General features: G+C 63.6%; 3 protein-coding genes across 3 annotated transcripts; 1 reads left to right on the top strand and 2 right to left on the bottom strand.

Annotated features, from left to right (window-relative positions):
* Window positions 1-214: 214 nt before the first annotated feature.
* MNEG_7166 (hypothetical protein) lies at window positions 215-897 on the bottom strand (the record flags this gene model as incomplete). Its single annotated transcript, XM_014044363.1, has 2 exons — window positions 215-481; window positions 703-897. The coding sequence occupies 2 exons, from the start codon at window positions 895-897 to the stop codon at window positions 215-217; spliced, it is 462 nt and encodes a 153-aa protein (XP_013899817.1).
* A 7,540-nt stretch (window positions 898-8,437) lies between these two features.
* MNEG_7165 (hypothetical protein) lies at window positions 8,438-11,677 on the top strand (the record flags this gene model as incomplete). Its single annotated transcript, XM_014044362.1, has 7 exons — window positions 8,438-8,463; window positions 8,618-8,736; window positions 8,921-9,000; window positions 9,257-9,730; window positions 9,888-10,259; window positions 10,512-11,204; window positions 11,486-11,677. The coding sequence occupies 7 exons, from the start codon at window positions 8,438-8,440 to the stop codon at window positions 11,675-11,677; spliced, it is 1,956 nt and encodes a 651-aa protein (XP_013899816.1).
* A 1,866-nt stretch (window positions 11,678-13,543) lies between these two features.
* Window positions 13,544-15,156, bottom strand: MNEG_7164 (COBW domain-containing protein 1; the record flags this gene model as incomplete). The annotated part of the gene is made up of 5 exons (XM_014044361.1): window positions 13,544-13,709; window positions 14,116-14,285; window positions 14,595-14,714; window positions 14,959-15,050; window positions 15,150-15,156. The coding sequence occupies 5 exons, from the start codon at window positions 15,154-15,156 to the stop codon at window positions 13,544-13,546; spliced, it is 555 nt and encodes a 184-aa protein (XP_013899815.1).
* Window positions 15,157-15,558: the final 402 nt, after the last annotated feature.

Raw genomic sequence — 15,558 nt, 5'->3', positions numbered from 1 at the left:
GGGTCAGACATGGATTGAAGGGCGGGGCCAAAGGCAGTCGCGAGCGGCTGCTGTGCATGTGCTGCACCAGAAGCGTGGGCTGGCGACAGCGCCATCGGTCCTCCACGACACACAAACACGATAACAGGCAAAACCTGGACACAGGATCCAGCGGCCCTCCTCATGATGCCATCACCGGCGATCTGACGCCGCCCCGAAAACAAGCCTGTGCCCATCAGACAACCCCGTCCCACGAGGCCGCCCGCCACCCACAGTCAAAGTGGCGGTACCCAAGCTCGAGCGCCGCCTTGATGGAATCGGGTGACGTGATCTTGTACGTCCCGAGCCCCAGCAGCGGCATGCGGGCGCCGTTTGACAGGTGGATCGTCGCGGGCTCACGCACCGGCCGGGCGGCCGACGCGGCGGCGGGCCCGTCGCTGGCGGCGGCGGCAAGCGGTCCGGCGCCGCGGGGCGCGGGGCCGAGCCAGGTGCCCGTCCCAGACTGAGGGGTCCAGGGGGACGAGGGTTGCAACAGGGGGCGTCATGGCAGTATAATGACAACACGCATGCGGCGCCCAGCCCTCACAACAGCTTGGAGAACCACCGCTGCGGGGCAGAGACACGGATGCTGCAGCAAGACCGCGACCGGCCATGCTGCCCACACGCCCCGCTGCTTTGCGCCCCTTTGCTATCGCCCCAGCCTCCCCGCACGCCGCCACCCACCCGCTGCATCGTGTCGCTGCCGTCGCCGCCGCTGGCGGGGGCTGCGCGCCCGTAGCCGCTGCTGCTGTGGCCCGTTGAGGCCGCCGCGGCGCGGGCAGAGCCGTAGCTTTCGGTCTTGAGGAACTTCGGGTGGTGCATGAGGTAAGGGAAGGCCTGGCCCTTCCACGTCACCTCTTCACATCCGTCGTGCGACATGGGTGCTCCGCGCGCGCCGCGCCTGGGGTGCAGGCATGCGTGAGCACAAAGCAGCAGCGGGATGGGGTGGGTGGCGAGGGGCGAAGGGCTAGTGCACAAGACCAGGGGAGAGGGACGGCGCCTCTGGGCAGTACACGCTGCTGTGGATGATTTGTATTGATTGTTCTATGTAATGCTTCAGCTGCCGCAGCCGCGCGGCTGCGTTCGCGCGGTGACAAAGGCGTGGCGACCACTCGCACGCAGCGGAGCGGCGGCCCAGCACTGCAGCCGCACCGATCGGAGCAAGACAAGTCCCGCAGCCGAGCAGCCTATTCAACCTATGTCACAAGCTGGACCGTTGATTCTTTTGTCATTCACCTGCTAAAACGACGAGGTGCAAAGGCCGTGCCGCTGCCAGCAATCGCTCCTCCGGTAATGGACACCGCGCTGCACTTGATCATCAAGAACTATATCGATACAGCTCTCGTGCACCTACAAGGGAGCGCTGGTTGGTCAATGGGGAACCGGGGTGACGAAAGTGCGGACATCTTTCGCAAAAGGGCCTGGCTTGCCGTGTATGCCAATGTTACTGCATTGAATCACCTTGAATGCCGGCCCGCCTGATGTTGGGCGCCTAAAGCTGGGATGCAGACAACAGTTGCCAACTGTGACAGTGAGGCAGCGCGCTGTCAGAAGGAAAAAACCACTCAAGGAGTAGCAGATATGCTATTGTTGGATATGTGTTGCGCTTCATGCATGACCTGGTGTTTGTGCTCGTGGGTGTGGAAGCGTTTTGGAACGCAAGTCCAACTGATGAGGTTGCTGATGAGTCGACCGGTGATTCAGCTGGCGTGATGCATGTCCATATCCATGGTATGTTGTTGCGCTGGCTACCCAGTGCAGGAAACATGATACCGCGCCTACAGCACGCAGCAGCAAGGCAGGATGAATACTCCCGCACATGGAGGGACTCCGACAGCCTCCTCGACCACCTGCAAATTTACTCTCTGCTCACCAGCGGCACTGATGTCATGCCCGTGCTCTGAAAACATTCCCGTGGAGCGGAGGAGACAGACCGACCACAGGACGCGCAGGTGGCACTGCTCTTGAGCTGGTCCGCACACCCTCTTGCCTGCATGCACCAGGCTGTACGCACCTGGTCGGCACGAACAATTTGTACGTGTTGGAGCTCGGTGTGGCTATGTTGCGGGATACAATGATCAAAGATTGGGAGCGCAGAAGTGTACCTCAACTGCCTTAGAGTCGTAGTCCGCCATCACCGTCTCACCACTCGGGGTGCGCAGTGGCGCACGTGCGGCAAGTGGCAGAGTGCACAAAGCTAGTGAAGTATCCCTGCCCATACCCGTGACATGCCTGTGATGCGATGCTGATCTCGTTCATGCACCACTCAATTGTTGAGCTCCAGGCTGCAGAGTCTACACGGGTGACACGCAGCCTGCAGCTTGACTGCAGGGCCGGTGTGAGCCGACGTGGGCAGTGTTGGCGGGCTAGCGCAGGTAAGGTGTGTGCTACAACCTCCTGCTTTCCAAAAATGACTTTGATTGTACTTGTATGGCCCTTCACCGCATATGCCCGGGCTCAATGTACAGCAGCAGAGCACACTACTCCGAGCGCCATTACTCACCAACCATACGCCGCAAGCCAGGAAGTATAGCCTCGAGTTTTCCTGTGATGACTCAAGCTTCTTTATAGGAACGCTGCGGATTTCATGTTTTATACGTCACGTGTGCTTCGTCCTGCGCGTCTTCCAACATTGCTGCGGAATCAGTGGCAAGCGCTCCGCCCACAGACGAGCATTCTTGATTCAAACGCGATGCTACAGGCTGCAGAATAATACAAACCTTCTCTGCAGCAAGCACCTTGAAGCATGTGCACGCGCATGTCCCAGGCGTGGCCCCTGGCCCTCTGTCGGGGGGTCCCAGCACAGAGTTGGAGACCTCATACGGCCCTTGCCCCAGCCCCTTTGCAGCCTCTATCCTGTCTGCTCCCTGTTAATCCACCCTTCATTATATTCTCTTCTTAATCATTGGCCTCCTTGCTATTCCGAAGGAGCCCCGTGCTTTTAGCCAGGAGGCGTCAACAGTGCTGATCACAGCCTTGCACATGGCGTGCCCCTTCCTGCAAGCGATGGGCGCGCCCACCCCCACCACTGGAAGCCCCGCCGAGTGGCACACCAGCAGCGGGCACGCTGGCACTGCTGACTCTAAACACTTTGTGAGCAGCAGCAGCCGAAGCAGCAGCAGCCTGGAGAGCAGCGGCAGCGCAGTCAACCTGGCCGCCTCGGGCGCTGACCCCGACGACAGCAGCGCCAGCAGCAGCAGCAGCAGCAGTAGCAGCAGCAGTCACAGCCGCGCTGATGCGTGCGTCGCAGCCGGCTCCCCCTTTCCGGCCCCCACGGCGGGCGTTCACCAAGCTTGGCTGCCCAGGCGGCCAGAGGCGGATGCCAGCAAGCTGCGGCTGACGCGGCGGCAACTGCGGCAGCTGGGCAGGGGATGGACGCTGGAGGAGGTCAGGCAGCACACGGCGCCCACCGACGCCTGGATTGCCGTCAATGGCAGGGTGAGTCTGGGTTTAAGGTCTCGTGCATCTTTCGCAATTTGTAGCGGGTGAAGGGGTCCGCCAGGGCGGGGCGACAGGATCCAGCAGCTCGCCCAGGGCAGAGGGCACGGCCGCTTCATGCTCACTGTAGATGTGGCCCTGGGTCCCAAACAGTCAGGCGCCCGGGCACAGCGGCGGGCCCGTATGCCCCCACCCAGCGCACGTCGACCCCGCCTCGCCCTCGCAAAGCCGCGGCGATTGTTGCCACCTCGCGCCGAATGAACAAGTGTTGCCACCTTGCGTACAGTGAACAACCTGCCTGCCACCTCGTCCGGCTGATTGCGACAGGTGTATGACATCACCGAGCACCTGGCCAGTCACCCGGGGTGGGAGGGCGCGGGTGTGACCACTGTGCTCTCCATCATCGCGCACCTGGGAACAGACTGCAGCGAAGAGTTTGCCGAAATTCACCGCCCCTGGCCGGTTGCATGGCGGCAGCTGGCTGCGTTTGACATCGGGCCTTTGCTGGGGCAGTGAGGCACGAGCGGGCGGAGCCGGGCTGGGCCTGTGGTGCGGTCGTTGGCCGCGGGCTGCGGCAAACAGAGCGGACACCTGGTATGCGCGGCGTAGCATGGGCGATTTGTCCGCCCTGCGAGCCCTGCAGCGATGGCCGGCTTTACCTTTGACGCGAGTGTTACCGGTTTGTGCTGGAAATCAAGCACACCCTTTGCGGCGCACACGCAAGGCGCTGTGAATGCGCCAACTGTGCTCCTGCTTCTTTTTGGCCCTGACATCAAACTTCCTTGTTGGGGGTGCAGCAGCTGGGCAGCTGGCGCAGCACCGCTGCGCAGCTGCATCCACCCCGCCTGCACCACCGCATGCACCGGGCAGATTTGTGCGGTTGTTGTATGTAATGTTGGATGCTCTTACTCTGTTCGAGTGTTCATGGTTATCTCTGCCAAGTCGTCGGGGATGCTGTGGATATCGAAAGGAATGTGAGTGAGAGCACGATGTCTCGGCACTTGGCGCAAATTGTTCAGGGAAATCACGGTGCTTATGTAGATTGTGCAACTGCAGCTTTCAAAAACCTCAAAGAGGTGCACGTGCTGAGCAACAGAAGGGGCCATGCATGGTTTGAGGGTGCAGGGGTTAGGGCGGGCAACAGGAGAGGTGAACCGCCACGGCAGCACGCGCAGTGCCCGCAACTTGCAAGCTTGAAGCTGCAAAGGCGCAATAATCACTCCAGAGCGGTTGTGGTACCTCAGCTTGCAGCGGCGCTTCCCACCCCAAGTTGAGGTAACCACGCGCTACAGCCTTTCAAGTTGGCAGCAACACGTCAAAGTTTGCAAGGAAATAGCACACGCACGCTCAACAACTCAGTGTGTCACGCCATGATGTCGACGTCGCCCGATGTTCATCCGCCACTCATTGCCACCGCCAACAACCGACTCGCCCCGCACGGGTGAGTTGAGTACGGGTGGGCGCATGCCCAACAGACATGCGCGGAAAGGCGCGGCGCACAAAATCCTCGGACAAGGTCCCTCACACGTTTGAGAGCAGCCCCCCTATGCCCGGTGAGGGCGGCTGCAGGGGCCACGAGCACACAATCAGCAGCCACCCAGATCAAAGGTGTAGTGCAGGGGGGATGTTGAAAGTGACGATGGCACTCTCGCTTGATGCATGGCAGGTGTTTGGCAACTTTATTTGGGCACACACTGCACTACGAGATATAAAGAGTGGTGTGGGAACTCGGTTCACGCAAGGCGGTGCAGCAGGTGGCACCGCTTGCTTCTGCAAGTGGGGTTCAAGGAGGGGTCTGTCCCAGTGGAATCTCAACAGGTGGCAAGCAAAAAGTGCGGCACACGACGTGGTGGGCAGTGCACGGTTCGGTATGGCAGGACCGGGCCCGGTCCGCACCCGGCACCACCAACCGCGCCCTTATCTGGGCAATCGACGCAGCTCGGGCCTTGAAGCCCGCCTGGCGCGCCTGCACAGCTCGGCGGGTGCGATCAAGAAGGCGGTACATCATCACCTGCAGGTAACGATCTACCGCCCACGGGCGACATAGGTGCCTGTGTTCCACCAGTCTGGCACAAACACCCACCAGTACGACCGAGGCACCGTCACCGCAGCCGCGCTGGCCGTGCCCTGGCGCGTCGCGAAGCGCGCCTCGTTTCCGTCCTCCTGGCCGACGACGCGCTGCACCGCCATCGACGCGTCCATCAGCGCGAGGGACGCGCGGTTGGTGGGGTCGGTCATCTCCTTGCCGCGGCCGCGCGCGGTGATTGCGGCGATGCCCTCGCCGGACCGCGTGCCCTCGCGGGTCGCCCAGTAGCCAGAGCCGTCGACGGCCTCCTGCACATACCTGCAGGCAAGCAGGAAATGTGAGGCCACGGGGAGAAGGGCTTTGATTGGCCGGAGCGCATCAAGGGGGGCTTGCAGTTGTGACCCTGAAAGACAGGAGTGCCTCGTCCACACGCAGGGACAAGTTGCCAGCGACGCCTTGCAACCCCCGAGTAGGGGTGTGGCGGGCGCATGCACGCCAGGTGCCGTATCATGTGTGTGTTGGGAACATGATTTTCAGCTTGATGCGTGCTCACCCGGCATGATCTTGACTGCCAATGGCAGTGCGAAGCTCATTGTTGGCGCGGTTGACAGCCTGGGTGCGCGCCACGGTCCCAAACAGGTCGTACGTGCTGCCTGTGCGCGCGTTGTCCTGGATCATGTTAGACAGCACGCCGCCGCCCTGGCGCAGCCTGTGCGTATGGCACGGCGGTAGGGAAGCGGACAGGACGAGGGCGTGTGGGCGCGAGATAGAGCAGGACAGATGCGTATGGTGCCCACAGATACTTGCTTGGAGGCATGTGCGCAAAAGAAATCAAAGCCTGGGTTTGCACCCGGACCTGTGGCTGTCCGCCTACATGAGCACCGCGTTCAAGATCTTGCCACACTCAATTTGATTGCTTTCAAAAAATGCAAGTTGCTTGCTTCCAGCATTCACGTGTGAGAGTGTGGGCCGCCCATAATGGGGGGGCATCGATGCTGTTCATGGGCACCGACGATGCTGCCGACACTGCTGCGTTGCAGAGAGTTCCAGCCGAATTTGCTGCTGCTGTGCTCACCGGCTGCCTGTGGTGTCGACCAGAAGAACATCGCTGCCTGGGACAGTGTAGGTGGGGATTGGCAGGTTCTGCGGGCATCGGCATGAAGTGGAGGGGGGCATGCATGTACTCCAAAGAGTGGGTTGAGCTGGCAGCAGGCAGACGGATTGCAGCGAGGTGCGTGCACGCACGCAGCATGGCCTGCAAGCAGCTTTCATCTGTAGTTTGCAGCGACGCCGGGTGCAGATGAGGAATCCAGAATCACCAGACACGATGCATGCAGCAATAGGCTCATACATGTGCAACCACCGCTGCGCCGGCATCACACCGTGTGATAGTCCTGCTGATTTTCTTGCCGGCGGCCAGCCTGCAGCAGCAAACGCCCAGCGCTGGTGCTGGCTGATTGAGGGTGTGACCAAGGGAGAAAGAGAGGGGCACATGTGTTGGGAGCGGGACTGTTCATGTTGATATGCAAGGGTACCTGACAACAATCACTCAGACCCTCCCGCACCACCGACGCAGATGGGCAGGCACGAGGCTCATGTTCCGCTGTGTACTGTAAGTAGCAGAATACAAATAGATTTGTGTTCATGGTGAAGTGGAGCCGGCTGGCAGCTTGCTCACCCGCAAGTTGCAAGATGAGCGCGAACAGCAATGCGACCTTGAGGAGCGTCATCTCGTCGAGGCTAGTTTGGAAATAAACATCAACTGGAACGAAAAACTGTCGTGGTCCATCGCGATTGCATATGGCGGGCTCAATCGCGTGTCGATGTGGCCGCAGTGGGTGAGATTGTTCGTTCCTCGTCTGCGGGTGATGCAAACCTCCGACCGTCATAGAGCGCCGCTATGGCTCCATGAACGCCATGTCGGTGTGGATCCGTGCATTTTTGGCGAGTTCTCTTGGGATGCACAGTTCATTGCGAAACCAGCTGCGGTGACCGGCAGTACCATGCGCTTGGGGCTGAGAAGCTGCGAGTCCAACCCATACCTGCTGTCCCGCTACCGGCCTTGTCCGGGAGGCAGAACTCATTGATCAGGCCACCAGACACCGGGCTGGAGAGCACCCGCCTTGCGACAGGTGCAAACACCTGTCAGGGCAGGCCTCGCATGTGCCTGCTCCTTGCTGGTGCAGCCAGGGAACTGCAGCCTACTCACCAGGGAACTTGGTTGTCAGTCGAGGCATATGCGTCACTATTTATTGCAAATTATTGTGACCCTATTCATCTTTTATGGCGCGATTCGCGTCTGGCTACAGTATTTGGGCGAGAGAGCTTGCACCGGTCCAGGCACCTGACCACACACATGTGGGGGGGGGGGGTCCAACATGAGATTGGTGAGGTTGCTTTCATGCACAAACATTAGTTTCAGGGTATGGCACGTGTGCCATCTAGATGCATAATCTTCTGAAAAGACGGCCTGCTACGGCATGGCTACAGTCCTGGGCCTGGTTGACCACAAGACACAGCCCGTCCTGATGCCCGTGGTCACTATTCATAGGAACCCACCCACATCCCCTGACATTACTGGGGCCACTTAGTTCAGCGGTCCGCACGCCCCATCATACTGCCAGACCCTCCTCCTGCTGTGCTTGTGCCTCGTGTTCGGCATCCCCCGCACCCCACGGTCACTGGGTCTTGGCTGATGATTACCAATACAGATGAGCATGTTATTGGGACGTTACGATACAAGCTTATATGATATTATCGTTCCAGAAAAAGGTAGCTTGGCATAGTTTCAAAGGTGCCGAGATCATCGCTGCAATGCCGTCAACACCGATCAGATAGACGGCATACTGTAGGATACCTTCCCCATGACTGGATGTTCCAGTGCGACATGAAGCAACAGATTGGAAATCTGGAGGGAGGTTGTCACTGACGAACGGGATTGCAATCTGCGGGGCAATGGCGGACACGAAGCTTAGGGAAGTGTGAGTGACGTTGATCTACATTTTGTCGACGCTCGCCGCGGCACCATCGGTCGTCGGTCCGCAGCGATGTGCTGCATGTGTGCTGCTCCGCATTGCTGCCCCGTCTTCAACCTCCCGGACACGCCCGCTGCCAAATCGACCGCTTCCCGGGCAGCGTCAAGCAGTATGAGGGGAAGCTCGCGGCGCTCGGCGCCATCAACGACGCACTGCGGCAGGAGAATGAGCAGCTACGCGCTGACCTGGAGGACGCGGCGCTCCCGCGCGGGGATGCAGGTGCGGGCGCAGGCAGGACAGCATGCGCGGCCGCTTTTCGAGAAGCTCCTCCCCACGCGGCAGGCATGCACAAGCCGCATGCGGCGGCATGAACCCACGCTGCTGCTCGTCGCGGCCAACTGCGCAGCGAGCGCCCGCTCGACCCAATTTCGTGCTCGTGGACCCCCCCCCCCCACTGCCGCAGATGCCGAGGAGGCCGCGGAGCTGCGGGAGGAGTTTGCGCGGCGGCTGGGGGAGCACCAGCGCACCATCGAGGCCCTCAAGGTCAGGGCCCTCTCTGCACACCACGGCCGGGCGCCTGGCGGGCGCCACGGGCGCAGGCGCGCGCCGAGCGCCCTGGGGAGCCGCAATAGCTCTGGCTGCTCTCGGGGATGCTGCGGGCAGGCCAGGTGTTGCGAAGCAGGGCAAGGCGTGCCGCCTGCCCCGGGGTTGTTGCGTCATCGACGGCGGACTCGCCCTTCCAGGCGCACCGCACTTGCAGCCGACCTCCCCCCCCTCTCTCCGAACGCTCCACCAACAGGACAACAATGCCAGACTGCAAGAGCAGCTCAAGTCCGCCGCCGGCGCCGAGCGCGCGCGCGCCAAGGAGCTCGAGGGCGAGAAGGAGAAGCTGCTGGGCAGGTGCCAGGCGCTCGAGGCGCAGCTGAGCGACGCGCGGAGCGCCGCCGCTGCTGCTGCGGCGGAGGCGGAGGCGGAGCTGCTGGCGGCGAGGCAGGGGCTGCGGGAGTGCCAGCAGGAGGCGGCGGAGCGGTTGGCGCAGGAGCGGCAAGCGGCGGAGGCGGCCTTGGCCGAGGCGCGCAGGGCTGCAGCAGCTGACGGTGAGGCGAGCGCGGACGACGCGCGGCGGCGGGAGGCGGCGATGGCCGCGGCGCTGGCAGAGGCGCAGGCGGGCGTGCAGCAGCAGCGGGCGGCGGCGGCGGCGGCGGAGGACGCGGCGCGCAGGGCGGTGGCTCAGCTGCAGCTGCGTGTGCGGATCTTGGAGGAGCAGAACAAGGTGGGCCGCGCGATTCTTGCAGTCAATTCCAGGGCCGCGCAACATTGATGGTGGAGATAAGGGTGCGTGGTCGAGTGGCTGCAGGGTTATTGGGTCGACAGCCCTAGTCAACATCGGATCCGTGCGGCTTCGTTTTACCCCAACCCCAAACAAGCAGGAGGCAATGGCGGGCACGAGCGACGCCACGCAGCCGCTGCTGCGGCAGGTGCAGTCCCTCGCCGCCGCCCTCGCGTCGGCGCAAGCAGCCGCGGCCGACGCAGATCTGCAGGCCGCAGCGCGCCTCTCTGCCGCCGACGGCGCCGCGTCCGCCGCGCGCGCGTCCGCCGCGGCAGCGGAGGCGCGTGCGGCGGCGGCGGAGGCCGCGCTCGGCGCGGCGCGGGGCGCGGCGGCGGCGGCCGCGCAGGAGGCGGCGGAGCAGCGGTCGCGGGCAGAAGCGGCGGCGCGGCAGTGCCTGGCTGTTGAGGCGGAGAGGGACGCGGCGGAGGAGCGGCTGGCGGCGGCGCGGCGGCGCGAGGAGGGCTTGCGGCAGGTGAGATGGGCCTTTCGGGCTCCGCGGCCCGCAGGGCTGGATGCATCGCGCCCGCGCCCAGGCGCAGGAGCGGGCACCAGCTCAAGCTGGCATGACGCGTGTTTATTGGGCATGGCTGACCTCGGCTGCCACTGCAGCCTCTTGTCCATGCTTGTGAGGGCTCATCCCTGGATGCTCTGCGCATTGTGCACCCCACCGCACCCCTCAATTTGCCCCTGCGCCCCTGCCTGGTCCCATGTCCACACCCGGAAGGATCTGGATGCAGCACAGCGCGACCTGCAGGAGAAGCAGTGGGAAGCTAAGCAGCAGCTGGCCCTGCTGTCCCGCCAGCGGGACGGCCTGCAAGAGAGGGCAGAGGCGCTGCTGCAGCACCAGCAGGAGCTCCAGGCGCAGCTGCAGCAGTGGCAGCTGTCCGCGGGCCCCGGCGCGCGCCGGCCACCGCTGGGGGGCGCCGCGTCGGCGTCGGCGCAGGCGCTCCAAAACGGCACCGGCGAGGGCGGCGGGGCGCTGGCGGGCGGCCGGAGCTGTAGTGGCTCTCAGCAGCCGCAGCACCAGGGCAGCGGGCTGGACGGGCTGGCGTCGCCTCGCAGCGGCGTGTCCCTGTCAGCGCTGGTCGCGAGCAACCGGCTGTCACTGAACGCGGCGGGCCCGGGGAGCGGCAGCGGCGGCGGCAGCGGCCCCGGCAGCCCCGCGCGCGGGCGGTCGCTGTCGGGCAGCTTCTCGGGGGCGCTCGGCCCGGAGGCTTCCCTCGCAGCCGCACAGGCGCAGCTGCAGCAGGCGCAGCGGGCGGCGCAGCGGGCGGCGGCGGAGGCGGCGGCGGCGCGCGCGGAGCGGGACTCCGCGCAGGAGCAGCTGTATGAGGCGCTCAAACGCGCGGGCGAGGGGGAGGCGCGCGCAGCGGAGGCGGAAAAGCTGCAGCAGCGACTGGCAGAGACGCAGCACGAGGTGGGCGGGCGTGGCGCACTGACCACGGTGGAGCACGCATGTCGGCACGTCGGCATTGCAATGGGCGCGCCGGGCCGTCAACGTATGCTCTGTCGAGTGCCAGTATGCATGCCTAGTGCCGGGCTCCGAAATCGTGAGCCCCACTTCCGCAGCCCCAGCACCTGTAAAAAGGAACCTGTTCCCTGCAGTCTGCCACCCCCCCCCACCCCCCACCCGCAACCCCCACAACCCGACACCCCACCACCCCCGCCCGTCGCGCCACCGCCGCCGCTCGGCCGCAGCTGGGGGTGGCTGTCGAGCTGCTGGGGGAGCGCAGTCTGCGTATAGAGGAGCTGGAGGCTGACATCAGCGAGATGAAGGCTATCTTCCAGGCGCAGATGGACGAGGCCGCACACCAGCTCGACAGGCTGCAGCGCGCCGCGTCAGGGGCAGCCGCCGCCGGCGGCCCTGGCGGCAGCAGCGGCGGCGCGTGAGACTCGCAGCGTGTGGCCCCGTATGCGACTGACATTGTGGTCCAACTCAAAAATTGTTTTCGTGCGGGCCGACTTGGCGGCTGACGTTCTTTTGCAAGTCTGTTTTTTTTGGACGGTGGCTTGTGTTGCTGCGTGGTGCACCTGACAAGAATTGATATATGTGTGCTCTGTATCCCTGGTTTGGCATTATGATTCCCTTGCATTCTTTCAATTTGCTGTTCCCTCAAACACCACTTGCAATATGACAATCTTACCATCCAGCTAGCGAGGCGGCCTCGGCGCGAGCCTGGCACGTGTGTAAAACGCCGTGCGTCGCTGTTATGGCGGAGCATGACCGCGCGTCCCTCGTGGCCCCACGCGCCTGCTCATTAGCCTGCGCATCACGGCAGCCCATCCCACGGCCGCGACAGCGCTGAACGCCAGCCGCCCCAACCACAACAGCGCCCACGGCTTCCCCACCACCGCAGCTGCAGGGATCTGGGAGTCCTGCTGCGGCTGGCACCCCGCGCCCGCCTGTGCGTCATGAGGCACCCAACGCATGGTGCCGTCGTCACTGGCGGCAATGAGATAACGGGCGCTGCCATCAGCGAGGCTCGGCGAGGCCACAGCACCAGCAGCGGGCAGCCTCCGCAGAGGCAGCTGCAGAGGGTATGCCAGGACGCCAGGGCTTGCGTCGCCACCGGGCGGTCGGCCCGGGCTGCAGCTGCCGGCTGGGTCGGCGCCGCCGCCGGGGCCTTCCTCCGGTGCGAACAGCTCATAGGCAGGTACGGGCTGGGCGCCCTCTGGACACCACTCGCCGCTGCCGCCCTCGAGGCCATGCGCGCTGCCAGCAGGCAGCCATACGTCGATGACGTCAGCGGAGCTGCAGGCGCCATCATCGCCGGACTGGGGCGCAGCGGCTTCGCTGCCGGCACAGGGGACAGCGCCTCCTTGGCACTCGCAGTCCACGCCAAGGCGCAGGAGTCGCAATGAGGCAGCATCATGGCTGCTGCAGTTGGGGCCTGGTGAAGCCCCCAGAAGGTTGTGAATTGCTATCTGATTAACGCCCAGAGTAAGCTCAGTGCTTCTCACCAGACTCGGCTCGCAGCTTGGCAGTGCCTGCGCACTGGCTGCATCGTTGCCCTCATCCCCGCTGCCGCCGGCACGCCCAGCGACGCAGCTGCACAGGCGGCAGGAGCAAGGGGGCGCCCTGATTGCCTGGAGGTCCAGAAGCAGGGTGCCTTGACCTTGGCGTCCTGCAAAGGGGCCAGGGCATGCCTGCAGCGCCTGAAGGGTGTGTGCTCCTTCAGTGTGCGGTTGGGCGGCTGCTGGACGTCACAGCCGCACCTGGATCATCGGCGATGCAAACGGCAGCACCCTCCACATGCTTTGTGACCAAAACGCAGATGACCAGGGCGGAGAACGCTACTCTCGCGCGATCGAACATCGGTTTGATCTACGAGGAGACGGCCCGACGCGGTAACCAGCTGTGTCCTGTCAATTTTATGGCAGCAAAATTACTGTTGCATGTACTGTTGTCTGCCTCCTGTACCGGTCTGTTGCATCCAGAGTCGCTGCGCAAGCAAGCATGTTGGCTGCTCGTATGCTCAGCTGGAGCTCAAATCTGGCCACGCAGACGCCCAGGCAGGTGCAGCGGACCCGCATCCAACGTGGATGTTATCCCGTATGTACATGTTTACATGCCTACTCAACAAGCTATAAGTCTGGGGTGCGCAAACGTCCAAGCCTAGTTACGATGCTGAAATCAGTGTTCAACGCCCTCCGTGATGCAGGCCAGCCCCACTCCTTATTGCGCGTCGTGCGAATGCGCACAGCGTGTAGTACAGCGTGGTGCACCTGCGCAGCTTAACGGGCAACTCTCACTGCTCACACGAGGCAGGCTTTGAAGCTGCTGGTGAGGTCCGTGCGGTCGAGGTTGCGCCCGATGAAGACCAGCTTGTTCACGCGCTTCTCGCCAGGGGCCCACGGCGCGACGTCGTCGTAGGCGCTGCTGGTCATCTGCAGCAGCATGTGCACCCCCTGGAACACGTGCCTGCGACAGCGAGCCATGCCCGAGTGGCGCCACATCACAGCAGTCAAGCCAATGAGAGACAGGTTGGGTGTGGCGGTGCATCCAGGGGAATAGGGTTTCAAGTGGGGGAGGGGACGGGCTGTTTGGGCGGGGGAACCATTCGTTCCAAGGAATTTGGGGTGGCTGGCAATCCTTTGGAAGGGGTGCTTGGGGGGTCCTTTGGCAGGACGTTATGGATGAGGGGGGCCTTGGGGACTCGGGGGCTTAGGGGTTTTGGGGGAAGGGACTCTGGTAGGGCTTGGGGCGGGGTGTGCGGGGCTTTCAGGGGGGCGTACAAGCAGGGGACGTGCGAGTTCATGGAGCGCGCGCTTGAGTCTAAGCTGGGACTGTAGAAATCACGCCTGGCACCAATCAACACCGCTCCCACCTGTCGTCACTGCCAGCCATGGCCAACACCCCCTTGGAGCGGAACAGGTCGGCACCCTTCTCTGTCAGCAGGCGCCGCAGCCAGGCGTTGAGCTTGTCGGGGTCGCAGGCGCCCTCGCAGGTGATGCCCACGCTGGTGATGGAGCTGTCGTGTTCGTGCTCCTTGTCCTCCTGGCAGCAGTGCGCGATTGCAAGTGCAGGCCGGACATGAGACAGCTACAGGTGGGGGGGGGGGGGAAATGCCGCACCAGGATTGCCCGTTCAGGTCAGGACAAGGGCCCCTCTGCCGCCAGGTCAGAAGTCGGCGCTTGTGAAGCAAGGCCTTGGCCTGCAGGCAGCTTCGTAGGCCTGCTGCACGGCGCGCCCTCCCCTCGCGTCGCTGCTTCCCGGCCGGTCAGGTCCTCAATCCACATTACCACACCACCCCCACAGGCAAACAAAGTCCCGCCACTGCAAAATTATTGCTTTCATAGCCCCCACCAGGAAGTCCGGCTCCACAGCCAGCACGCGGTCCAGGCTGAACGCCCCAATGCCCAGCAGCTGGTCCAAGTCCACGCGCGCCTGGATGGCCTCCAGGATCTGGACAGGCTTGTTGATGGCCTGCGGAGACGGCAGCAGTGACCAAGGCAAGGGGTGGTGACTGTGTTGGGTCGGGGGTGCGGCTGCCAACAGCAGGCGTGGGGGGTTTAGTCTCGCAGCGGCCCCTCTGCCGCCGTGCCATCAGTGAGCTCACGCGCAGCGCACAAGTGCGCCAGTTGCTGAACAGTTGACCGCGCTGCGGGGGATAGGGGGTTGAATCGAAAAGCAGGGAGCGCGTAGCGCGCAACACGTCTGCCGCGCTCACCTTGATGCGCTTGATGACTGCCTCCTTCTGATCAGCGCTGACAAGGTCAAGCTTGTTCAGGATGATGCGGTCAGCAAACGCGATCTGCTCGACTATTTTGTTGTGGGTTGGGTGATGTGATCGTGCACATATGTGAAGCCGTGATGGGGAGTCCTTGGGGGTTCAGACACACGCTCGCCACCCCTGTGCACGTGACATGCGCACTGCGTCGCACAGCGTGCGCTGGGATGATGTTTCCCCGATTTGCATAAACCACGGGTCCCCGATGTATGGATGAGACGGTGGGTCGGCACCCGCCACTCCCGCCCCCCGCTCCCACACCCAAAGCTCGGCAGGCCGGCGCACCGGCCTCGTTCTCGACGCCCTCTGGGCGCTCGTCGTCCAGGTGCTGCGTGATGTGCGCCGCGTCGACGACCGTGATGAGGGCGTCCAGGGAGTATGACGCGCGCAGCTCGTCGTCCACAAAGAAGGTCTGCAGCACCGGCGCGGGGTCGGCCAGGCCGGTGGTCTCGATCAGCACCGCGTCGAAGCGGGTGCGGCGGCGCAGCAGCTTCTGGAGGATGCGGATGAGGTCGCCGCGGACGGTGCTGCGGCGGGGAC

Source organism: Monoraphidium neglectum, assembly GCF_000611645.1.
Source record: "Monoraphidium neglectum strain SAG 48.87 unplaced genomic scaffold scaffold01244, whole genome shotgun sequence".
NCBI classification, from domain to species: domain Eukaryota; kingdom Viridiplantae; phylum Chlorophyta; class Chlorophyceae; order Sphaeropleales; family Selenastraceae; genus Monoraphidium; species Monoraphidium neglectum.
The sequence above is the reverse complement of the archived record's forward strand: the minus strand, read 5'-3'. Positions and strand labels throughout refer to the sequence as shown.